At 42.8% G+C, this 26,448-nt stretch overlaps 1 protein-coding gene across 1 annotated transcript; it reads right to left on the bottom strand.

Moving 5' to 3' along the window:
- Positions 1 to 5,124: 5,124 nt before the first annotated feature.
- On the bottom strand, positions 5,125 to 14,283 carry LOC146072341 (uncharacterized). Its single transcript, XM_083179626.1, has 4 exons — positions 14,132 to 14,283; positions 13,932 to 13,976; positions 9,467 to 9,622; positions 5,125 to 5,637 (listed from the first exon to the last, which is right to left on the bottom strand). The coding sequence occupies exons 1-4, from the start codon at positions 14,150 to 14,152 to the stop codon at positions 5,368 to 5,370; spliced, it is 492 nt and encodes a 163-aa protein (XP_083035752.1). The 5' UTR covers positions 14,153 to 14,283; the 3' UTR covers positions 5,125 to 5,367.
- Positions 14,284 to 26,448: the final 12,165 nt, after the last annotated feature.

The following is a 26,448-nucleotide window of genomic DNA, read 5'->3' as shown; positions in this document are numbered from 1 at the left end:
AAGCACATGCCCCCACGTGGCCAATTCAGCCGCGGACATTGCCGGCTGCTGCTGCACGGGCCTGCTACTGGGGCCAGGTGGCACAGACTCCACAACCTCCTCAAGAGATTCTTGACCAAGCGGTGGGGATGCTGTTGAACGAGAAAATACCAATTACCACACATTTCATGGAAAATTCAAAACATCTACTTATGGCCTGGCAAATAATTACCTTCAAGCGTAGAAGCCATCACTTCCGCTGGGGACTCGCTGTCTATGGTGCTCACCCCCCGGACCTCCTCCACTGCAATGCAGCACTGTGCCATCTCTTCCAGGGGGGTGAGCTTCAGCTTTCCAGGCATGGGGCCAGCCCCAGAGGTGTGGCTGTGTTCCCACCGCTGGGTCAATTTCTTCTTGAGGTTCCCTTTGAAGTCGTGCCACCTGCAATCAAAGTGTACATATTAATACATGTCACTCCTCATGTTTGCTGTAGCACCCATTGCAATCTGAAACATAATACAACATGTGCCTACTGACACCAAACTTACATTATATTCATTTTGAAAAACAACCCTTAGAAGATACAACCACAGTCACCCTACAATAACTATCAATTCAATGTCATGGCAAACATGTCTGTGCCTCCAAGCAACGTGACCACCCATTGACCAACTCCATCTAATATTGAATGTAAACATTACTGGACTTGTACTGCTCAAATGTAACACACATGTACTTGCCTCTTCTTAACGTGCTCCGCCTCACGAACTTGTGGAGCCACCGCATTAATCTCCGCCGTTATCTCCTCCCAGATCTTCCATCTCCTTGTGCGTGTCAACTTTACCGGTGGGCACTCTATCAAATCCCGTGCCCGCGTCACCAGGATGTCAAGCTCCTGCGGTTCAAATGCCATGTTTCTGGTGGTTGGTTCCTCTGTTGCCCGATTGCGGCCATGGGCACGACCACTGGCACCGCCACTGCCACTGCCACGGCCACGGCCACCGGTTGCTGTACTTGAAGTGCTGGCCTGGCTACTCTGTTGGGAAGCCACCTGCTGTGTTCCCAATGATTCTGCTGATGCTGAGGATGGGCCAGCTGCTGATTGGCCTGATGTTGATGGCCCATCTGGCTGCTCTCGGTTGAGGGGGACATAGGTGGTGTTGGACTCCATGCGGGACAAGAGGTTCTGCACCACCTGTTCTTCCTCTGACTCTGAGCCAGCCATGTTTGCAACAACTGTTTGCCTTTCTAGGACAACTTTAAATACTATTTCTGTAATTGGCGTTAATCAGCTGCAACCTGCGTTCCGTACGGCCGCGTTCCGTACGGCAGCGTCAACCGTGCGGCGCATACGGCACGCCCCTTGATGTGGATAAATATTTCTCAAAAACCTGGCAAACTGAGTAAGTCTGATTTAGTAGCTAAATGCAGATTTGAACACCAAAGACCAAATAAAACTGAGGTCACACATGAAATGTATATTTGAATGTACATCTGTACTGTGCACTTGTTTGGTATGTAGTACAACTGACACTACCCATTCCATATGTAAATCCAGTCCACCACTTAGCCACAAGTAATCAGTGCTAGCATCCAAATCACATGTGAAAGCACTCCAAATTCAGGCTGGATGCTAGTTACTTTTCATTCCACCTCTGTAGTATGGGCCAGTAGAAGGTAAGTGTACACATGGCAGCATGGCCTAATTTTGGGAAAAGGTCTGCCACTATTTGCTATGTTTCTGCTGCATAGCTTTCATTATAAAATAGCTGTTTAGTACCTTGTTGAGTTAGGTGTAAGTGTCTAGTGATGCAGACTATTTCACCTGTTGCTTATACCCATGTTTGGTGAATGTTATAGATTATATATAATGTGTTTCCATCTTATTTTACACTGTCTGTTTAGGATGGGTGTGCGATGCAATGGGTTAGCCGTCTGTTCGGGCGCATACACGCTGTTAGTGTAAAAATGAACAATAAAGTTAATACCAAATATCACTCTGATCAACCAAAGACAGCACATGATTGTTTGATTTGTGCCATTGCTAAGATGGCGGCCTATGGCAGAGCAGCACCTTTCTCGGCAGCGGAGCTGAGGACACTGGTCTCTGTTATGGAGACCAGGCTGGGGCGGGCGGGCCCATTTATTACGAATAGGCATAAGCGGAATGCTTATGCGGTGGCCCGCCGCCGCATATTCGCCCGTACGCAGGTGCGGCGGACCATCGCACAGCTGTAGCGGCGGTGGTCCGACTTGAGACGACGCCAGCCGGATTTGCTCCAGCAAATCAGGGCCAGCATAGCGAGATGTGAGTGTTTATACATTAAATGGCCATTTGTACATGATTGCTTACATGACCTTATTTAAGGCAATAAGGCCACCAGCCTGGGCTGTGGAGGCGCTGCCACCAGAGGAGGACGTGCCACCAGAGGAGGAGGTGCCACCAGTGGAGGCCCCTGAGGAAGAGGAAGAGGAGGAGTTTGAGGCCTGTGAGGTCGTCCAGGCGGCAGAAATTGGTATGTATACATAAGGATTAATTTTTCCTTTTGTCATCTACTATTTGCTATGTAGCACTGGTGATTCAATTGTGTTTTTCAATACTATAAAGTGATAAAACAAACTGGGTAGCAACAGACACACTTAGGGGTTAGATAGGGTGGGCAAACCATCCCTTTCATCCAGGACACATATTAATGACACAGGTTGTGGGGATGGCTTTCAGGTCGATTTTAAGTGTCAATGAACCAGTGTAGTTAATCTGTATCCTGGAAGAAAGTGATGACGTGCTCATGTAAGGGTTACATGTCCCTGCTGCAAGCGTACAATCTGTAGCCTCATATAGGTGAGTATAGTTTACAGGTGCTTAATTTGACCAAACTAGATTCAGTATGGCATAAATGGAGTATTGACAGGCGTGGCTTAGACTGGAGTAACAAGTGGTCAGTGCCCCTGGGCCCTCCTGTAGCTAACCACCCCCTGCGGTCTGCATGTATGTTTGCCACCATAATTGTTTGATGATTTGATCTTAGTAATGATTTTGTGCATGGGAGTGGGTTAGTGCTGCAGCTTCACCTAACTGGCATTATGACAATGATTTATGGAGCAGACCATCAGCAGGCAAGCCATGCTTGATTGCACCAATGTACTGTGCATTCCTGAGAGTTGTGTAACTCCCCTGCCAGGCTCCATCATATAACAGACACTGAACTTTGTTTGCAGAATTGTGATTGGTGCAGCGCGTGACATGCTTCTCAGAGCTTAGTCATGGGTGGGTTTGGATTGAGAAGGAGCAGTATGACTGTGAGGTGTTCTACAGAGTAAAGGGTATAGGGCAAAAATCAGGCTTTCCATGTAGTATGTATGCATGTATGTATAGGTGTATGTGTCATATATATAGTTATATATGTGTCTATATATATATATCTATATATACACATATACACACACACCTGTCACGGTGCATGTTTAAAATGTAGGTATGACTATGTTAAATGTATGCATTAATATCATTATTAATTTTTCAATTTGTATTTCCTCCACAGATGAGCCTGCCCAAGCAGAGGAGGGTCGCCGTGGGGCCCTCCTAAGAATTAGAGGCCACATGCGGCAGATTTTGGCCGAAATGGACCGGCTCATAGATGAGTCTAATTAATTTATTAGACAATTATTTTTTGTTGTTTATAATAATAAATAGTTATTTAAAGTTCAAAGTTGTCAGTGTTTTTTTCTAACATGCAAAAGTATATGTGTAACTTGTTTAAAATCTTTTAAATAAGCAAAGTGTAAATAGTGTATATAGATGTATGTTAGGGTCACATGCTGTAAGGGTTAATGTGTGTCATGAATGTAGTAGGAATGTGGGTCAGTATAGATGAGCATTTAATTGATTGAAATTGATAACAATCCCTTTTTCATGAGGTTGCCTAATTGCCTAAGTGGGTCATGTGATCGCTGTGTGTACTCAGTAAAAAAGTGTGGGATTGACGCGGTAAGACCGTGCTTGTGCGGGAAGACCGTGCAGAATCTGTACGTGTCCACCGCACACGCACGGTTTGTATGTCGTCCGTACACACGCCCTGTTCTTAAAGAGTGAGTCCATCCCAATGCGGAGGACACGTGGGCGTTTCTACGGACGTTGGCCTTACGCCACCGCACAGCGTGGCGTGCGGACCGCACCGTAAGAATTCGGGAAAGTATGCACCGATCAGAATAAGGGCCACTGTGCACTTCTGTTCTGTTCAGCACCATACACTTGGAACACCGCACACCGCATCTTGGTCACTGGGTGTCAGCGCTACTTGTTCGCAGACGCTTGTCATTTCTTATTACTTGTATTCTGTTTGTACCATACCGCTCAGTTCCCCGGTGGTCTGTTTTTCTGCACACACTTTTCTCCTTCAGGTGCTTAAGATATTTCTCGGCTATTTTTCCCTTTGTTTATAGGGTTACCATGGTTACCCTCACTCAGTGTATGACACACGCCCCCTGGTGACACTGCTCACACGGGTGCAGGTGCGCCGATGATGTCATCAATTCCGGGCCAGGGGAGCAGCACAGGTGGTGGGAGCACAGCATGACTTGTTATGTTTGCATCTATAAATGTAAGTATTGTACACTTTTTTTTTATGTCTTGATAAAAGGCGACCAGCCCGAAACGTTGACTCACAACCTCTTGTGTCAATTGTTATATTTATTGTTAGCTTGCCGCCGTGCAGCTTTACAAATCTTGTGAGTGCCCTCTGCTGTTGTTCTACTACATTTCCTACCGATGATAGAGGGACACCCAAGTCTTTGCACACTCAGCCTGAGTGCCAGGATTACATATATATATATATATATATATATTTATATAAAACCAAAGTGCAATCTAAAACACATACATACATTTAGTCAAATTGGGTCAATGTAGAATAATTTCCCAGAATGCTGACACCCCGCCCCAGATTGCAGCCACATCTATCCACCAAATCGCAGCTTTTCTTACCCAAACAATTTGCTACAGTATGGTATATACTGCTCAGACCTTGCTGCAGGTGAATACAGTGAGGGAACAGTAGTTCTATTGGAACAATTACTTTTAGAAAAAAATATATACTGTAGGTTTAATGTGATATGTGTATTTTTATTTAATTAACAAGCATCACGTGTTTGTACTACCATGAACAGACATGAAAATACCTAGGCCCTTATTCTGGTTGGTGCGGTAATGGCCGCGTGCAGTCGGTCCGCCGATGTTTTGTGTCTGCGCATGTGCAGAGGCGTGCGGTCCGTTCGGAAGGCGGGGTTTCGCACGCACGGTCCTGGCCGCATATTCGGATCCGGCCGCACCGATCAGAATAAGGCCCCTAGAGACTGCTACAAAACATGCATTATTATTTGATTCTACACTTAGCTCAGGTAAAGTACAGGCTTCTCATCTGAATGCAGATCTTTAGAAGTATAATGTTTTACACTAGTACAATATATGATTTTGCATCTATTTTTTTTTACCCAAGGATTTGTTTTATCTTTATTATAATTCACTGTGGGATTAGCTTTATCATGGCAAAACATGTCCTTCTCCAGCATCTCTGAGAATTCTACAAAATTTTTTATGAATGTCGTCGCTTTCCTGTTTTTCACATTCTTTTTGCAGGATTCTGTATCTTCATTACGTTTCTGAAAACAAAATATATATCAATCCATTATAATTTGCATTAAATTCATTTTTATTCCATTTCGTGCCATTAATAGATGTATGTCACCTGATCTGTAAAGTAATAGGGGTTTGGGAGTGAATCAGAGCAAAATACTTATTTTCCTTTCTGTGTCTTCTTGAAATCCTCAACGAACTTCCATAGGTTTGTCAGGTTTCTGCAGAGCATCTCTAGGGTCATTATTAAAGTGGGAATGTAAGGCCCACCAGGATAATTCAGTGGTACAGGTCAATGCTTAGGGGTGTGGCCAATCTCCAAACCAGTTGTGATCAGACACAACAAAGGCTTGGCTAACCTATTAGCAACTGCATGGTCTGGGCCCATTAACAAACATATATAGTAGAAGAGAATCAGTACTGCTGCTGCACGTCAGTCTCTCTCCATGGGTGTCTGCCTCAGTGAGTGTATTCGTACACTATACCTCTCTCCCCTCAAACAGCAGCATCGGTACTTGTGTAATATCTGGGCGGACGTTTTTTTCATTGTATTGCATCATTGTAAAGACCCGGTTTTTAATTGTATAGTCACCCATGGGTGATTTCACACCCCCACTATCCAACTACGCATGGAGTTGATTTTATATAGTGTGGCAAGCACAGCGAGCCACCGAGCCCGAAGCGTGGCAAGCGCAGCGAGCCCCTCGAGGGGACGCAGAATACATGTAAAGTATGCCGCGTCCCCTCGCTTCGGGCTCGGTGCGCTCGCCACACTATATAAAATCAACTCTATGTGTAGTTGAATAGTGAGGGTATGAAATCACCCATGGGTGACTATACAATTAAAAATCGGGTCTTTACAATGAAAAATCGCATCACATCGTACGCCTTAAGTAGTGGCATGCGATGAAAAAATGGGGCGCCCAGATAATACACAAGTACCGCAGCATCCTCTGTCACCTCTGCCCCTCCCCCAACCATGCAGTGGTAGCTTCAGTACCCCCTGCCCACCGTGCAATCATCACCCTCCTCTCTCTCCATCACTACCCTTCAGTAACCCCAAACTGCACCACACCATGTGATGTCTGTCTTCCCTCATATGATCAACAGAGTATCCCTGAGCCACAATCACCACCAACAGCAATACCTTCAATGTTCCTACATGATGGGTAGCTTGTTCAAACAATTCCCTGCAGCCTTCTGAGCAGCATGCTTCCAGGCACAGGAGGAGGAGGAGAGCCATGTGGATCCGCTCTACCCCTGACAGCTGCTTCACAAAGGGCAGCTCTTATCACAAATTTTAGTACATATATGATTAGTATCAATGCAGCAGGATGTACTGCAATTGCCTGGTATATCCCGCCCTATTTTATATATATATATATATATATATATATATATATATATATATATATATATACACACACACACACACACATACACACACACAATTGGAATAACTGTGGTACCATTGCTTAAAGAAGAATTGTACAACCTAATGGGAATTTTTTGAATATGGTAAAGGAGAATTTCATTTAGCCATCTTGATCATCTGTATCTTGTTCATGTTGGTTTAGGTCACCTAACATTGAATCAAGCCATACCCTCTCAGTTAGATCTGATAACCACCTCTCCTTGTGCTTTTATGTTTCTGTGATATTTGCAACAGTGCATCCATGCCCACTACCTAGACAGTTTTTGACTATTGCTGAATACACACTAAACAATGTATTTATTTATTTTACACACCTCCCAATAAGGGTTAGAGACCCACAAATGCAACAATGCATGAGATGTTACCAGAGACACTGAATTCCAAAATACTATAAATGTAACAATACACAAGATGAAACTGGGGTTATTCAAAACAATTACTATGGAATGCAACAATGCAAAAGAGATAATTCCAAAAGAGAATACAAAAGATATAAGGCTGCACCCTGCTGACTTATCTGGGAAGGTGAAAATGGCAGACAACAAACTGGCAGGCAGCTGGACGCTAAAGCAGTAACCAAAGAGGGACCGTTAACATGCTGGAAATGAGGACCAAACCTAGATGCTATGGGCAGGATGTATTAAAATACATTGCTGACCCTTGCCTTGCCACGCCACCACAACGATGCTAGCGCATATGCACTAACATATGCATCTAGCCCCGGGATACCTGTGATGTGGTGTGTGGGGGTTCTCTGTCACATCCTTGGCTTTAGCAACTGTCCCCTGCACCTCCTCCTCCCCCCTGCAGCAGGAAGGGGAAGAGGAATATGATGGAGGACGGGACTGGGTCGGCGTCTGTAGTCTGTAATGGGCGGCAGGCAGCGATAAGAAGCCCATAGGCTTCTACAGGGTTTTGCCATTTTGGGTGGCGATACCCTGCCCGTTAAAGACGCAGCGGCCGGGTCTTAGTACATTTGAAAATGGGGGTTTTACCGCATTTTTGCCTTTGTCCAACCCGCCCTATAACAGCACCATAAAGCCTGACAAAACACCCCACCTACCAGGTGTGGATGACGTGGGGGAGCTGCCGATTACTGCGTCCCCGCTGTCAATCACCGGCCAGAAGTTTGGGGCATTGCCTAGCAATGTCCTCCACACTTCCCCGTTGTCTGCCCGGCTGAAGCTGGAAGGATATGGCCTCCACCCGCCTCCATCGCTATAGTAGACACTAGCGCTCAGGGAGGCAGGGACCAAGCGGCTGCGGCCCGAACGGCACCTAAAAATGTGGAAATGGTGTGATCGTGGTTACACTATATGGTCCATAAATCATTCCAATATTCTAAATAAATTGGACAATATTTTGTCTTATATATATTATGAAAAAGGTGAGGCTGAGCTCATGTCTGGTCCCTTACTGGCAGTCCCTGCATTTCCTGTGGAACACTGAAAATGTATTGAGTTTTGACTAGAGAAAAAATTACAATAATGCAAAAATAATATTTATAATTGAAAAAAAAATCTTTGTATTAGTCTAATCAATTTTATAGTCAAAAGTCTGAATTATACTAGAGAATGACATGTGAGGCTTTGCTTTTCCTTCTTCCCTGACCAAATGTCACTGTTGTTGAGACACCTGCTTCCACAGCATGCAACTGCTCTATACTGTACCTCCAAAAGGACCTGATCGCTGCTGTGCGAATTTGCAGAGGTCTGCAATCAGATAGTTGCCGCTCAGACGCAGTGAAAACTCACCATGTGCTAGTCTGAGAATGACTTGTGAAAATATTGTCAGCCAGCTGCCAATCCATATGCAACTCAATCACCATCATATGATTTTCCCAGTCTGTGCAAGTCTGCGTAGCTCTGACCCTTCCACAACTCTGCGACAGAGACCGGCTGATCAAGGCTGGACCTGATGTCTTACACCCTCCCTATAATTGCCTGGGCACGCCTGCATTTTTTCTGACACTTTAAAAAAATACCTACTTCCCACCTACAAACAGCAGCTTCCTGTATGTCAAGTTGTGCGGGGATTGCGAAAAGATGAATTACTGATTTGTGTTCGCCTTGTGCATACACACTATGAGCCATACCCATGTGCAGTCATTTGATAATAGGTCCACTTGCAAATTCACAGAATAGCGATCAGCTCTGAATAACCCCTAATGTTCTGTGCGAACAATGCCAGTGTTGAGAAATGATTCCCCTCTGTGGTGACTGCTTACTTTGATCACTGTCACTTCAGAAAACAAATGACCCATCTGGGCAGCTGTAGTATTAATCTCACATGTCTAATGAGCAGGAATAATATAACTGGCTAAATCCTGATTTTAATACTTTTAAAATAGTTGTCCAAATGCATTTATCATGTTATAAAGCTTCACAAAATTAGTGGATGGAGAGGAGTACACCACTTACCATTATTCCCGTACAGACTTCTTCCAGGCAAAGCATACAATTATAAATTTTATCGACAATGTTTTTCAAATAGGTTTCTGTCATATTATATTTTAATATTTTAGATTGATTTGCAAAAGTCTCCAAGAATGTTTTAAAACACTGTGATTCATTGGTCTGCAGAGGATAAAAAAAGATAAGAAAGTATTATGTGTCTTATACACCATCTGCAATATAACATAAAAGTAGGCCTATACACAGCAAGAAGCAAAGATGCACTCTCGTTATATTAAACATCATTTTGTAAAATAAAAGAATAGGGCATAGGAAGAAACAACGGGAATTACTACCAGACTCATATTACAATGTATTATTTTCAGACAGGGATTGTGGCCAACACACAGAATAATATAGTGGCATATCATACAGTGCATCCAGGAGCATGCATTCCTTAGTGGGGTTGACACATTTGATGTGGTGACATCCCTGCCGTCCTGAGCACATAATCAAGAGACATACTACACAATGTAGATGATATGACACTCCGATTTGCGGGATTGGAAAACATATTGCCAATTTGCACCCATATTGCCTTATTTACCTTTAAAATATTCATGGTGGAACTGTGCATTGCATTACTCTGCACGTCAGCAGAACTGTCTGGCAGTAGTAGGATTAGAGGCTGGGCAGGATGTACCATGCCGCTGCACATAGCATTGATATACTAATCACATATGTACTAACATATGTGATTAGTATCACAAAGGGCAGCTCTTGCTTATGTAAGTACATATGTGATTAGTATAACAAAGCAGCCGGCTGGGGGTGAGCAGGTCCTCGCGGCTCCTCCCCTCCTTCTGTGCCAGGCACAGGCATGCTCCAAATGTGGGAAAAGACCCAGATAACGGGTTTGTGCCGCATTTTCAGTTTAGTACATCCCACCCTCACAGCATTGCCACTCACTTCCGATCCTCTGAGTTAAATATACTAAGCTTGAAAAGTGATAAAATGGAGAGTGATTAACCTCAAGCCAATCAGCTCCTAACTGTCATTGCACAAGCTTTGTTTGAAAATAACAGTTATGCCCAGGGGCGGATCCAGGATAAAATGACAGGGGGGGGGGGGGGGCACCATGATAAAAGAGGGTTTGGGTGGGGGAGGGGCGGTTTTAGTGGTGCCAGTGTACATGCTAAGAGAGCGGCAGAGAGAGTGGGACTGGGATTAAAAATAGGCCCTGGCATTTAAAGTATGCAGGCCCACCATGGCGACAAAAGTGAAGGATGTAGTTGTGCTCTGGAAAAGGGTGTGTGCTTACTCAACAGGGGCGTGTCCTTGAGTGTAGTGTACCAAAGCCAAAATTCATAAAATGCCATACGGATTGAGCCAAAATTCACATAATGCCACACAGATTGAGCCAAAATTCATAAAAAGCCATACGGATTGAGCCAAAATTCACATAATGCCACAAGGATTGAGGCAAAATTTCCATAATGCGACACGTATTGAGCCAACATTCACATAATAACACATGGATTGTGCCAGAATTCACATAATGCCAAATGGATTGAGTCAAAAGTCACATAATGCCACATGGATTGTGTCAAAATTCACATAATGCCACATGGATTGAGCCAAAATTCATATAATGCCACACGGATTGAGCCAAAATTCATAAAATGCCGAATGGATTGAGCCAAAATTCACATAATGCCACACGGATTGAGCCAAAATTCACATAATAACATGGATTGAGCCAGAATTCACATAATGCCAAATGGATTGAGTCAAAAGTCACATAATGCCACATGGATTGTGTCAAAATTCACATAATGCCACATGGATTGAGCCAAAATTCATATAATGCCATGCCACACGGACTGAGCCAAAATTCATAAAATTCCACACGGATTGAGCCAAAATTCGCATAATGCCACATGGATTGAGCCAAAATTCACATAATGCCACACAGATTAAGCCAAAATTCACAATACGCTTCATAAACAGGGACATTTACACCATAATGTCCATTACACGTTAAGTTACACGCCATTATGTCCATTACGTATTATGCCAAACACCATAATGCCTATTAAAAATGATGCTATATAAATGCTGCTTATCTACATGCTCATTGCCAAGGGTTCCATGCTCATTGCCATGTGGGATTACATGCTCATTGCCAAGGGGGAATACATGCTCGTGGTAAATGGGGGACAGCCGCCACCAGGCAGAAGTGACAGCCACTGACAGTGGCAGAGCCTGGCTGTATCCAGAGCTCTGCAGGTCCCGGCTATTTGAAATAATACCCCTTTCACACCAGAAAATGCATTCCCGGGTTGGCCCCTTTTACACCAGCCTAGTCCCTGCATTTTCTGGTGTGAGAGGGAGAGAAAACCACCCCTCCCCCCTTTAACCAGTTATCTCATTTAACCGGCTATATCTTTGGAACCAACTGACCCATTTACATGAGACAAGTATCATATTGAAGAACTTTTGAGTGGGCTTTGAATGATGTTGAAAATGGAACGTTTGGTTCCAGAGTAATCTGCCCTCAAAGAACATGAACAGCCATGAAATTACATTTCAAAAAATAAAAAAATCTGTTTACCCGCAATATCTCTGGAACCGATTGACCGATATGGACCAGCCTGGTATCATATTGAAGGCCCAGCGATTTGGAATTGAATGAAATCAAACACAAGCTTCTGTGATGCCAGGAGGAGGACTGGTAGCCGTCGGAACCCGGTAGGGGTCGGAATTAACGGGTCCCATATTATCCTAAGGGGAAAATATTACAGCTTTGCCATGCAATATCTCCGGTTCCTGGGGGGCTAGAGACACAGGGCTGGGCTCGTTGGAAAGTCCTGGTCCTCAGCTACAAATAAATGACAGGGGGGGGGACGTGCCCGGGTGCCCCCCCCCCTGAATCTTGAATCTGCCAATGGTTACGCCTTGATTGGTTAGTGGTTTATCACTCTATAACACATTTTATCACTTGTCAAGCCCTTTTTATTCTTCTAAGATTTCAGCCAGGTTCATGCAGTATACAGCTGTTGCAGCCGTACAGCCGTAAAGGATGAAAAAGAATGGAGGAATGTAAATCCCCCTCCTGTAGATCCATTGTAGGCCCACAGTGTGTCAGTCTTCTTGCTATTTAGCCTATGTATGCACTGTATCCATTGCCTAATTAACTTGATGAGCTGATTAGGCACCTCGATAGGGAGAGGGTGCGTCTTGCAGGTTTTAGGGCCTAATTTATTCCATATTTGTTAGCTATCAACCATATCGATGAACTGTGGGGATAAAGTTGACTGGCGAGTGGTTGTGCAAACAAATCTACAGATGGAACCATTACTTTAGTTATATTGTGCTATAGTGCCAACTGGTCAGCCTAAAGCCAGTCTCCTTCACACGCCACAAGCATTAGATCCTACACAACATTTGGACATAATGGGCAGTATGACTGGTGAGTCCCTGAGAACCCATAAATGTGTGTTTAGCAGCATTAAAGGGGGTGGGGGTACATGTGTATTAGCCTTGGGCACCTGGAACCTTTAATCAAACCCTGGATGTGTCTTACCTCTGGCATGCCCCACAGTGCATATGCAAAATCTTGCCAACATTGCATACGAGTCACTCATGACATACCTCCCAACATTAGACCTACAGACGTGGGGGCATGGCCTATACTCACGCTGCTCCTGCGATGCCATACATCTGTTTTATCCCTGTGGGGGCAGGACCAGCAGCTCTGTGAGCTACAGGCCCTGCCCCCAGCCACTCTGGCTGCAGGAATAGATGCTGTGTGGGTGACGGGGGGACTCCCAGCTGCCCCCCACGCAGGACACTGTGGCATGTCTAGTATGAGAATCTCCAGGCACAAGAAACAAAATCCCCACTAAAGCAGGCTATTGGGGATAAATAATTTACCCCCATGGGATTAATTAGCCACAGTAATTATTGGTGGTTAATTCAATTTCCCCAAAGTGTTATTTTCCATATAAACTTAAACTACATCTTCAATTAAAAAAAAATTATATTTATTTATTAATTAACAGTTTCTTATATAGCTCATACATATTCCGCAGCGCTTTACAGAGAATATTTGAACATTCACATCAGTCCCTGCCCCAGTGGAGTTTTCAATTTATATTCCCTACCACATATGCACGCACACACAGACATTCTAGGATTAATTTTGTTTGGAGCCAATTAGCCTACTAGTATATTTTTGGATTCTGGGAGGAAACCAGAGTACCCGGAGTAAACCCACGCAAGTACGGGGAGAATATACAAACTCTGCACAGAGTCATGGTGGGAATTGAACCCATGACTTCAGCGCTGTCAGGCAGTAATGCTAACTATTGCACCATCTGTACTGTCCCATATATATATATATATATAAATATATATATATATATATATATATATATATAAATGTTTTACAGAAACAATATGCCTAAATAATTGAATTAAAATACATTACCACATCTATTCCAATAGGAATATCGAAACGAGCATAATTCATATCCTGCCAAAATAATAAAAATAATAATAATCACAAACAATGATCTTACTTACTCATCTTACTCATCATCTTACTTTACTGTTAGTTTGTAATAGTAATTTTTACCAAATAATCCGAATATACAGTAACACAAGCTAAAAATCCAGAGTTTTACTTACCTCATCTGTCAATTTTGTCATATTATTGAGTAATTTTAAAATGTTATCAATTATCTCATCAGGGTTAACCTTTTCCACTGAAGTGTTATATGCATAAAGCGTGTAGGCACAACAGAGTATACTGAAGTAAATACATGTAAACCTTGCTTGTCGCTCCATTTTAGAAGTCAATATGACAGTGCTTGCAGTGACTTAATGCCTGAATATATATAATTTCAAAAGGAAATGTTTTTTTTTTTTTTTTTCACATGACTTAAAGATTAGGTTGATATCCAAAAAAGTTCTAATCTGATTCTCAGGAAGAACATTCTGTCACAAACTCAAGGCATGTGAAAGTAGGGTGTGGTATAGCTCACAGACACAGGTTATGTTTAACGTATAGTAAAGTAGGGTGTGGCATACTGTTGCTCACAAATACAAGTTCTGTTTAACGTATAGTAAAGTAGGGTGTGGTATAGCTCACAGACACAGGTTATGTTTAAAGTATAGTAAAGTAAAGTAGGGTGTGGTATAGCTCACAGATACAAATTATGTTTAATGTATAGTAAAGTAAAGTAGATTGTGGTATATCTCACAGACACAGGTAATGTTTAACGTATAGTAAAGTAGGATGTGGTATTGCTCACAGACACAGCTTATGTCTAACGTATAGGGCCTAGGAGTCCAAATAGACAACAAACTAGGGTGTAGTGCTCAATGTAATATAGCAACAAAAAAGGCCAATAAAACTCTAGTGTCACGACCACCATAGCAGCTACCCTTGCTCCCTGTGCTGTCTCCATCCTGCGGTGCCCTGACGCTATGCTCTCTGCCCTGGCGCTCACCTCCGCTTCTGATGTCGATGCCGACCTGCTGTGCGCTGTCGCTCTGTCACCCATCAGGGTCCATGTCCCTTTGCCGAGTTTCAGTTCTGATGCGCAGTGTCTTGGCGTTCTGGTTCTGGGTAGCGTGAGGCGCGATCCGCCATGATGGTTTCCGCGTCCATCTAGGCCTCAGGCTGGGAAGTGCCGGCTGCAGCACCTCCGCGTAGTATTCCTTGCCGGCTGGTTTGTGTCGCCACAATGGGCGGCGACCATCTTGTTGGTTCCCAGAGCCTATACTTCGCAGCTCCAGCCATAATGTCATCCCTGTGGCCAATCACACTACAGCTCAGCACTTAAATACTGACTAGCCGGGCCAGACCGGCAGTCAGTACAATGTTGTCTATCTGATAGCATCTCCGTGCATCTCTGGCAATTCCTGCAGTCTCCGCTGCAGCCTGACTCCAATCCTCTGGGTGAAGTCTTCTCGGTATCCACTCCTGCTAATCGTCCACTGCCTATCCATATTCTTCCATGGAACCTTCATTGCCGCCATTAAGGATACAAGGATACAAGGTTAAACACCTCAAAGGTGTCATCTTCCTCCCTCTGATCCTGACGGTCACTGTCCGTGGCCAGTTTCCCTGGTGTCCTAGCAGCCACGACTTCATTCAGCAAGACCCCTTCCATTTGACTTTATCTTACTCCACTCCTATTATTAATATCTTCAAATCATCATTATACTCAATTCTTCCAATAATATCTTCAGTCGTCATTATCTTCAAACTCCTTCAGCAAGTTCTTCATTATTATCTTCAACAAGTTATTATTATTATTGTCTTTATTACTACTCATCCAATATCTACAGTTATATCATTGTGCCATCACCAATACCATTGTATCACAGTATCTTTCCTTAAAAAAGGTTTAATTCAATCCAATTGCCTCATTCCGCTCTGTCATCCATACAACAGCCCTACATCAAAGCACCCAGCCTCCGTTACACTCCGGCTGGTGCTTCACCAAGCTCACAAAACGTGACATCTAGCATGTATTAAAAGGGGCATGGAAACTAGGGATTCAAAAGTACAGTAATTTTGCCTCTGTACAAATCATTGGTTATCCGCACCTCGAATTTAAGCACATAAGATTGTATAATGCACCGGTGATGTTGATGCTATTTGCATTATATGTAATACAATGTCTGTTGTATCTTTTTTCATTGACATGCTAATAAAAATATATATATATAAAAAAAAAAAAATCCATAGAAGAGCAACAAAGCTTATTAGGGAATGGAGAATTTAAGCTACGAGGAGAGATTAAGCAAGCTGGGACTATTTACACGAGAGAAGAGACGTTTAAGGGGGGACATGCTCAACATGTACAAATATATCAGGGGCCAATATAAGGAACTGTCAAACACCCTTTTTTCTGCTAGACAGGATTCTAGAATAAGAGGGCACAAGTTTAGATTAGAAGAAAAAAGATTTTGTTCATCTAGAAGAAAAAATTTCTTTACAGTCAGAACAGTCAAACTGTGGAACTCTCTCTTCCTGAAGAAGTGGTGTCGGCAGACACTATAAATGCATTTAAAATAAGTAAATAATGAATGGAGCGCGCCCTAAAATCCAGTTGTATAATCTAATGAGGCCAAGAGGGGAGGGTCGGAATGGGGCTACCGGACATAAGGAGGTATTACATAGCAGCCCAGCTAACACAGTTAAGCGCATGGCTTCACCAGGAGGAAGATGGTAGCGATATGGCTAGGGCCCTAGTGGCGTCTTCCTCCACGGCCAAAACTCCGCTCCATAGAATCCTACAGGGTAATATACTGGCCGCTGACCCCCCACTTGTGGTTCAGGCAATTAGAATATGGCGATAAGCCAACCAAACGATGGAGATAGATTTTATAGATCAGGATTGTTCACTAGATGCCTTCTTATCAGACAGGGAATGTAAAGATCTTCAGATCAAAGAAGCATGGTATCCCTATACTGTGACTACCCTCTCCCAGATGTATAATTCAATGGGCTTTAAATCCTTTCTACAGCTGAGGGAGGAATTTGCAATACCGTATACACATTTTTTTCGCTTCCTACAGTTGAGGAGCGCTCTGGATGGGCACTTTCGGGGTCATTCCCCCTCATTTGGCGAATCCCCGATTAAATTGTTATTGAGATCCAACAATAGGAAAAAAACAGTCTCCAGACTGTACCGCACCCTGGGTAAGAAGCAATATGAGGATGGGCTAGATATGCTGAGGTAGAAATGGGAGGTGGACGTAGGGACATTGGGGGAAGATGAATGGTCAGTGACAAAGTCCTCTGTGGTGAAAGCCACAAATGCTCTTCGCACGCAACAGATACAATTCTACATCCTCCATAGAGCATATATATCTGCCACCACACTATCTAAGTTCGCGGGCAGAGCATCTGCAACTTGCCCGAAGTGTGGATCACTCCCGGGTACTTTTATACATCTTCTCTGGGAATGTCGGGTTGTAGCAGAATTTTGGTCTAGAGTTACTCAAACTATTGCGGATACTGGCTGCGCGAAGGAAGTCCTTACAGTCAAGTGCTGTATACTAGGGATTGTTGGAGATAGAAGTCCGGGATACGAAAGATCATATATAACTAACCTTTGCTCATTGGCAAAAGTAATAATAGGTAGAACATGGATGTCCAACAAAGGACCCGATTACAATAAATGGATGTCACTTGTCAATTACACCTACAGACAAGAAAAATGTATATATATCAAACGGAATACCTTGGTCAAATTTGATAAGATTTGGCAATATTTGGTTAATTCTCCCTTTTTCCAGCTCACAAATCACGATAAATAGGAATAAAATTCACATTATACTTTTCTGTAGTAAAACTAGCGATAATTTAGCAATCGGAATGGTTGCGCTATGCAGCTAAATAATCCAGGATAGATTTATAAATGGTACACTTCACGTTGAATTAATAATCGATACAACGTTATTCACCTGTAAGGATGTTTAAGTAATAGTAAGCACTTCTGTCCTTCATAGTTATATAAACTTTTTTTTTCTCCCTATATAAACATGGACACCTTATCAACTTTATACGTCGCTTGTGCTAGTACGCGACGCACAAATACTCACCTATATGATAAAATTATTGACACTAGTGCACTTTATTATAAATATACATCACACAGGGAGAATTGAGGAGTAAAGGCCTTCCGCAAAGACAGGAGCTTAATAAGAGTTGGGGATAGCCTAAAGCCAATGAAATATTATAGAACCGGACATACTAATTACGCAGGTAACTAGGTCCTTATAACAGCACGGGGCCGCAGCCTGACCAATAGAACCCATAGAAAAGTTAAGAAATAGCCCCTCCTATAACAAGCCCAACCCATATTCTTCATCATACAGTGCTGTATCAGTCTGTAGTAAACGATTCAACAATAGAAGCTCCCTAAACGGCTCTGACTATGCCGAAACAATGTTAGTATCTATGTGCCAGTTGAATAGCGCAGTTTGTAAATAGAATTCTTCTACTCTGTTCCCTATATTGAACAATCTGGGATAATTATGTCATATGATGATCTGTACCAGTATATGTTTGTATGTCTATTTTTATTGTGTTTGTATGAAATATTGAAATAAAGACTTGAAGTAAAAAAAAAAAAATATATAAGGTTGGATAAACATTTATTGGTTAAAAACATCCACGGGTATGAATAAGTAACATAATCTGTCTTTAAAATATCAGAACATACTATACATATACATAATCTGTCTTTAAAATATCAGAACATAATATACATATAGGGATTAGCTACTATAAACATAGGTTGAACTAGATGGACGCAAGTCTTTATTCAGCCTCACCTACTATGTAACTATGTATAGTAAAGTAAAGTATGGTGTGGTATAGCTCACAGACACAGGTTATGTCTAACGTATAGTAAAGTAAAGTAGGGTTTGGTATAGCTCACAGACACAGGTTATGCATAGTTGCCTACCCTCCTGCTAGTGGCGGAACCCCCGGAGACAATGGAGTCATCTGCCGCTGTGCGCTAGCCTTATAGGGGCACTGGCTCCATTTCCTCCCGATGTTTCGTTGTCAGATACAAGTTATGTTTAAAGTATAGTAAAGTAGATTGTGTTATGGCTCACAGACACAGGTTATGTTTAACGTATAGTAAAGTAAAGTAGGGTGTGGTATAGCTCACAGACACAGGTTATGTCTAACGTATAGCAAAGTAAAGTAGTAAAGTAGGGTTTGGTATAGCTCACAGACACAGGTTATGCATAGTTGCCTACCCTCTTGCCAGTGGCAGAACCCCCGGAGGCAATGGAGTTATCTGCCGTTAGGCGCTAGCCTTAAAGGGGCACTGGCTCCATTGCCTCCCGATATTCTGTTTTCCGCCGGGATTCCTATGCTGCGTCAGGACCCGCTCATTCAATATACATGGAGCTGGGTCCCTGCTCATTATATATGCAGGGGCTCTTGGCTCCTTTCTTACTGCTGCCGAAGCGGGTCGCCGCTCGTGCATATCTAATGATCAGGGACCCGGTGCAGTGCATTAACTACGCATGGTGGTGGATTTAGAGGGGGGGAACCAAAAGTGGGGAGAAATCAAATCAACCATCAAATTATCCTAGGATATAGGGGTTTTTAAAGGGTTAATAAGCGCTACACTTGGGGTTCAGCCAGTCTATGTATACGGAGAACTACCCATAGATCTCCTAATTAATACAGATAAAAGACAGGTTTTGATACTAAGACAAAGGCGATCCATTTTATTGTCAACCTTCAGTGTACAATGATGAATAAATTATACTCCCCTTTCTGTGCGTGTCTTCTTTTTCTTTTCTTTTTTCTCCAAGTTCGTAGTTTACGTTGAAGAGATCATGGTTTATATATGTGTGAATGAAACACAGAGTATATGTACAATAGGTGAGTCTGTAATACAAACTCTCAGATTCTTAAAAGCTGGTTCTCTTTAGAAACAAATGCGTACCAAGACTCACATGAGTGATGGTGCGGTTACATTCATGAAGTTATCTTTTGTTAAAATCAATGGCGTACCGGTACTCACGATATATGGTGCAATGATACTCCCATCAAGGTTTCTTTTGATTTTCAGGTATAAACGTATTTATTATAAAATTTGTAAAAACAAATAACAAGAATAAAATAAAATCTAGTATCAGCTTCAGTATGGTGTGAGAGAGGTAACAGCGTTACCCTGGGAAACCAAAGATCCGGATCTGGAGTCCCTAGGCCAGGGGTGTCCAAACTTTTTGCGACAAGGGCCAGATTTGGTGAAGTGTAAATCTGTGGGGGCCGACCATTCAGCCTGACACTCTTTGAATCATTAATCACATCAGAATGATACCCCACTCTGCCCCCATTCACTCTATGTCCCCCAGCCTGCCCCTCCTTCACTGTATGTCCCCCATTCACTTTTTGTTCCCCACTCTGCACCCATTCACTTTGTCCCCCAGCCTGCCCCCTTCTCTTAATGTCCATTAGTGCCTCCATTCATTGTATGTCCCCAAATCTGACCCTACTTCATTGTATTACTCCCATTCACTGTATGATCCCCATTCACTATCTACCCACTCTGCCCCCATTCACTGTATGTCCCCCAGCCTGACCCTCCTTCACTGTATATCCCCCACTCTGCCCCCTCCCTTCTCTTATGTTTCCCAGCCCCTTGTATAAGCCAGAGGAAGGAGAGGCAAAACAGGCAATGCAAGGACAGGAGATGCTTTGACTCCCGCTGCTGCCCTCCTCCGCTCTGCATGTTACGGGAGCAAGCGTCCCCTCCCCACACACTGCTGTCACTGTGATTGTGGAGTAGGGTGATATACGATTGCAGCAGCAGGGGTAGGGCGCCAAACACATCTGACTGTGGTGGCCGGCACCTCCTCACTGCAGCAGACAGCAAGGTAAAGGCGCGCTCGCCGGGGCCCCACCTTTAGTGTCCTGTGCTGTGCTTCCCACATCTGATGCTCTGCCCGCTTCCTACTAGAGGCTGCGGGCCACTTGAAATGACAGCAGGGGCCGCAATTGGCCCCCGGGCCTGACTCTGGACATGCCTGCCCTTGGCAAACTGAACTCCTACTCACCCAAAAAGCTTCAGCCAATTTATAGATGTAAAGACTGAGTATGAACAATCAACATGTTTCGAGATGTCTCCAATCTCTTCCTCAGGATGCATACTCAGTCAGTGGCAATCTTCTTATATAGCTGTCCTGATCCCGCCTTCTGACTTCTGGTTTCCGAAACCGGAAGTGATGGTTCAGTTTTTCTATAATGTTCCCCGTTTGTGTAAGAGTGTCTTCTTTAATTAAATCGGATAGTTAAGTTCGAGGACTGCCTTGTAGGGGTTACCATCTGACTTAGCAGCGCTATGTCCAGCGCTTTAGTTTTCCCTTTATGAGTTTTTGATCACGGAGCGCTCCGTGACTTCCGGGAGTGACGTCACGTGTTTGCACGTGGCGCTGTAGTTCTTGCGACTTCTGGGCTGACTTCCCTCTATTCAATTAAAGAGACAGTGTTATCGGGCTCTGGTTGATATTACCTTCATGTTGATTTTCTTTCTACTCAATTTTTAAAGAGACAGTTATTCATTAATACAGCGCATTTTGATTTTGAAATTCTGAACATTAGAGGACAGTTATTAATTGATAAAGCATATGGTATTTATTAATTTTGGCATTAACGGTATTATTTTCACTTCGATATTAATTGATATTATAGAGGTTGTAAATGTTAATCTTTATGTAAAAGTACTAAGGAGATTGTTACTGATTTTCTGCTTAGTTTTTAAAGGGGCAGTTATTCATTGATACAACACATAGCGTTCTTTGATTTTGGAATTTTTATATTTGTATTGAGAGCATTGTTTTCACAAAGATAATCCCCAAATAATCTCTATATAAAGGTAGTCGGAATGAAAATATGGATAATATGGTAAGTGGTGAATTTGACTGAAAGTGATGATATATTTACAAGAACCCTTTTAGTTCGAAATCCTGATTTATCCCTAAAGGGCTAAGGGTTTTGAACTTGTGGATCATCTTAATTTCGGTTTTTGCTAGATTGCTTTCTATATTTCAGTCCTTCCAACTGTTGTTGATTTTTCTTATTCCTATGAACCTTCTGATTTGATTGATATTGCAGCTATGTACGACTTTGAAATGGTTGGATAAATGATGGGTCGGGAGTCCTTTTTTTATGTTCCGTAGGTGTTCTGACAGTCTTATTTTCAATGTACGTGATGTTCTTCCTATATAATATAGGCCACAGCTGCATTCCAAAGCATAGATTACGTTTGACGTGTTGCATGTGATGAAATCTGTAATTTTCCTTTTTATTTGATTTATTTCAATCTCAATGATTTTGGAGGATTCTGTTTTAATATTCCTACAGGCTATGCAGTCGCCACACCTGTGGAAGCCTTTTGTCCGTATGAGGTTTCGTCTTTATTCAGGAAGGATACTCCTGACTACATGATCTATTCTGTTTCTTGATTTTCGGTATATGAATTTCGGTTTTTATGGCATTATTTCTTTTAGTATCGGATCTTGCTGAAATATATGCCAGTTTTTCTTAAAGATTTTTTCAATTCGTCTGTAGTTTTGGTCATACTGGGTGCAGAAAGCGAACCTAAGGTCTCTCTGGTCTATTTTTTTATTACTATTTTTGTTTTGCTTGTTGTTGGTAAGTATAGAATTTCTGTCTTTTTGCTCTATTTGTAATAAATCATTGGAAAGGCTTTCTTCTTTGTATCCTTTAACCACAAGGTCAATTTTAAATTTTTCTGTTTGAATCTGGTAATATGATTGGGTACTGCAGTTCCTTTTTAATCTGAGGAATTGACTTTTCGGAATGCCCTTCAGCCAGGCCTGATGGTGTTGGCTGTCTGATGGTATAAAAGTATTGACATCCGTGGGTTTATTATAAGTCTTTGTTTGTATCGTGTTATTTTCAATGTAAATAGTTAAATCCAGGAAGTTGACGTTATTGTCACTGCTTTCAAACGTAAACTCGATATTGTGAGGGTTCTCATTGAGAGATTTGGTAAAGCTCTCTAATTTAGATGTTTCTCCCTCCCAAATTAGGAGGACATCATCAATATAACGTCTCCATTGGACTAGACTTGTGCCCCAAGCTATGCTTCTGTAGATAGAATCTTCCTCCCAACGGGCCATAAAGAGATTAGCATAGCTTGGGGCAAATTTAGTACCCATTGCAGTCCCTCTCAATTGCAAATAGTACCTACCCTCGAAATAGAAAATATTATTATGGAGTATGAAGGAGATAGCTTCTAATATGAAGTCCTTTCGTGCTTCCGAATAGTCAGATCTTTTAAGGAAGAAGCTTGTTGCCTGTAGTCCATCTTCATGCGAAATGCACGTATAAAGGGACATTACATCTCCATTTGCTAATATTTTCTTTTCATTCCATGTTTCATTTATTAGTCGTCTTAGGATGTCTCCCGTGTATTTGGTATACGACGGGGTTTGTAGAACCAGTGGTTGTAGGTAGGAATCGATCAGAGCTGACAAGTTTGATGTCAGGGAATTTGTGCCAGCTATAATTGGGCGACCTGGAGGGTTGACTTTATTTTTATGTAATTTCGTTGGTGTCGTTGTTTCTTCTATGCCAGTGGTCTCCAACCTTTTTTGGGTCGGGAGCTACTCGCGACAAAATAAACTGCCCGAAGAGCTACTAAAGTAAAAAAAAAATTAAAAATCTGCATAATATCCCCAAAAATGCCCTTTACACATAATTCCACAAACTGTAATGCCCCAGACACATTATGCCACACACTGAAATGCCCCAAAACATGCCTCCCAACACTGGAGGCAGAGGAGAAGAGTCATCTGCGCGTGCCGTAGGCACGCGCCAAAAATTAGAAGGTTCAGCTACTACCGTGGAACTCCTGCGAGGCTACATCCCCCATTTTTTCCACTATGGGGGCATAGTCAGCTCTCTAAGAGCTGTAGCCACATGGGGTGCGGCCATGGAAAATGGGGGTGTGATACACATATGCCCTCAATAGTGCAGTGCCAGATACACATGACCACAATAGTGCAGTCCGTGATACCCATTATAAATATGCCCCGCACCGTGATGCTCCATTATACAAATGCCCCACATCGTGATGCTCCATTATGCATATGCCACACACACACGATGCCCATTATACAAATGCCCCACACTGTAATGCACCATTATACATATGCCCCACACCGTGATGCACCATTATACATATGCCATACCGTGATACTCCATTATACATATGCCACACACCATGATGCACCATTATACATATGCCACACACCGTGATGCACCATTATACATATGCCACACCGTGATACTCCATTAATCATATGCCACACACCGTGATGCACCATTATACATATGCCACACCGTGATGCCCATTATACATATGCCACACACCGTGATGCTCCATTATACATATGCCACACACAGTGATGGCCATTATACATATGCCACACACAGAGATGCCCATTATACATATGCCACACACCGTGATACTCCATTATACATATGCCACACACCGTGATGCACCATTATACATATGCCACACCGTGATACTCCATTAATCATATACCACACACCGTGATGCTCCATTATACATATGCCACACCGTGATACTCCATTATACATATGCCACACCGTGATGCTCCATTATACATATGCCACACACCGTGATGCACCATTATACATATGCCACACCGTGATACTCCATTATACATATGCCACACACCGTGATGCTCCATTATACATATGCCACACCGTGATACTCCATTATACATATGCCACGCACCGTGATGCACCATTATACATATGCCACACCGTGATGCCCATTATACATAGTCCACACACCGTGATGCTCCATTATACATATGCCACACACAGTGATGGCCATTATACATATGCCACACCGTGATACTCCATTATACATATGCCACACACCGTGATGCCGATTATGCCTATGACCCACGACGTGAAGCTCCTTTATACATATGCCCCACACCTTGATGCTCATTAAACATGTGCCACACAAATGATGCCCATTACACATATTGCACACAATGTCCCACAGTAAGGCTTCTAATAAAAAAATGTAAATTACCTGCTTGCTGTTAGGGGTTTATTTTTGTTGCCAGGGGTTAATGCTCATTGACAAGGGGGTCACTGCTTGCCCCCTCCACTATGCCCGTCTTCAAATGGGCATAGTGGGCAGTTTCACTATAATAAATTCCTGAATAATAATATAGTCATTGCTGCTGCCGCGTTCGGAGCTCAGCTCAGCTCCATCATCCCCTTGCTGGCTTATGGAGTCCCCCACACTATGCTAGTAGTCATATTTGCATCTGACAGGGAACAGCGCTGCAGCGTTACCCGGAAGTGCCGGGAGCGCTTAGCGCGGTGCTCCCTGTCAGACGCTAGAGGTCAAATATGACTTCTAGCGCCTGCTGTCTCCTCTGGTCCCGACTCCCCGTACAAGGACTACAGCGGGGGGGAAGGTGACGGCGGCTGTAGCGGGGCAAGACAGCGGCAATAGCGGGCGGGCGGACCGGGCAGGCAGCAGTGGTCGAGCCACCCGTTTCGCTCAGGCGAGCTACCGGTAGCTCGCGAGCGACGGGTTGGCTACCACTGTTCTATGTTAATAAACTCATATTCTTTCTAATCTATCCCACCGTTTTCCAGATGTTTAACTATTAATTTGTTGAATTCTTCCTTGATTCTATTGGTGGGATCTTGATTTAATTTCTGATAAGTGTCTTTGTCGTCCAATTGTCTGTTAATTTCTTTAATATATTGATCTTTGTTCAAGATTGCGATCCCCCCACCTTTGTAGCAAGGTTTGATTACTATGGATTTATCTTCTCCCAGTTCTTTTAAAGCTTCTTTCTCTTTATTCGTTAGATTGTGGTTCCTTTTCTTCTTATCCCTTACTCATTTAATTTCTCTATTTCATTAGTCACAATCTTGTTGAAGGTCTCTATATAGTGTCTCTTTATGTAAGTGGGGTAAAATTTTGATTTCTTCTTCAATTTTTTCTTATTGTTATCAGGCGTTGATGGTTCTTCTGGTGGTTCCTCCGGGGGTCCATCTGGGGGTTGCTCCGTGGGGTCATTAGTTTCTTCATTCTTTTCTTTCAAAGCGAAGAATTTCTTTAATGTAATTTGTCCTATAAATTTTTGAACATCGACATATTTGTCGAAGGGGTCTGAGATGGATGTAGGGGCGTACTTTAGTCCTTTAGATAAGACTTTCTCCTCTATCTCCAAATTCGGTTGTGTTGCCTCTGTTACGATGGGAGAACTTTTTTTCATTCTTTTTCTTTTTGTATAATTTTTCTGTGATAGTTTTCCTCCTCTTTTTCCACGTGGTTTCACAATTATTTTTGTTGTATTTATTGTCAATGGGGCGTGGTTCTTTCTTCCCTTCTCCTTTTTCTTTCCCTTTCTGTTTTCGGGTCTCC

This window comes from Crinia signifera, chromosome 4 (assembly GCF_055691185.1).
Source record: "Crinia signifera chromosome 4, ASM5569118v1, whole genome shotgun sequence".
Taxonomy (NCBI): domain Eukaryota; kingdom Metazoa; phylum Chordata; class Amphibia; order Anura; family Myobatrachidae; genus Crinia; species Crinia signifera.
Note: the sequence above shows the minus strand (reverse complement) of the source record. Positions and strands in the feature narration are given on the sequence as shown.

Excerpts from the sequence above, each read along its gene's own strand:
- LOC146072341 (XM_083179626.1), bottom strand. The coding sequence starts at position 14,152 with ATGACAAAATTGACAGATGAG. Across the intron at positions 13,977-14,131 it reads TGACAAAATTGACAGATGAG|GATATGAATTATGCTCGTTT; the intron begins GTAAGTAAAACT and ends TTATTTTGGCAG. Across the intron at positions 5,638-9,466 it reads AAGTCTGTACGGGAATAATG|AAACGTAATGAAGATACAGA; the intron begins GTAAGTGGTGTA and ends TTTTGTTTTCAG.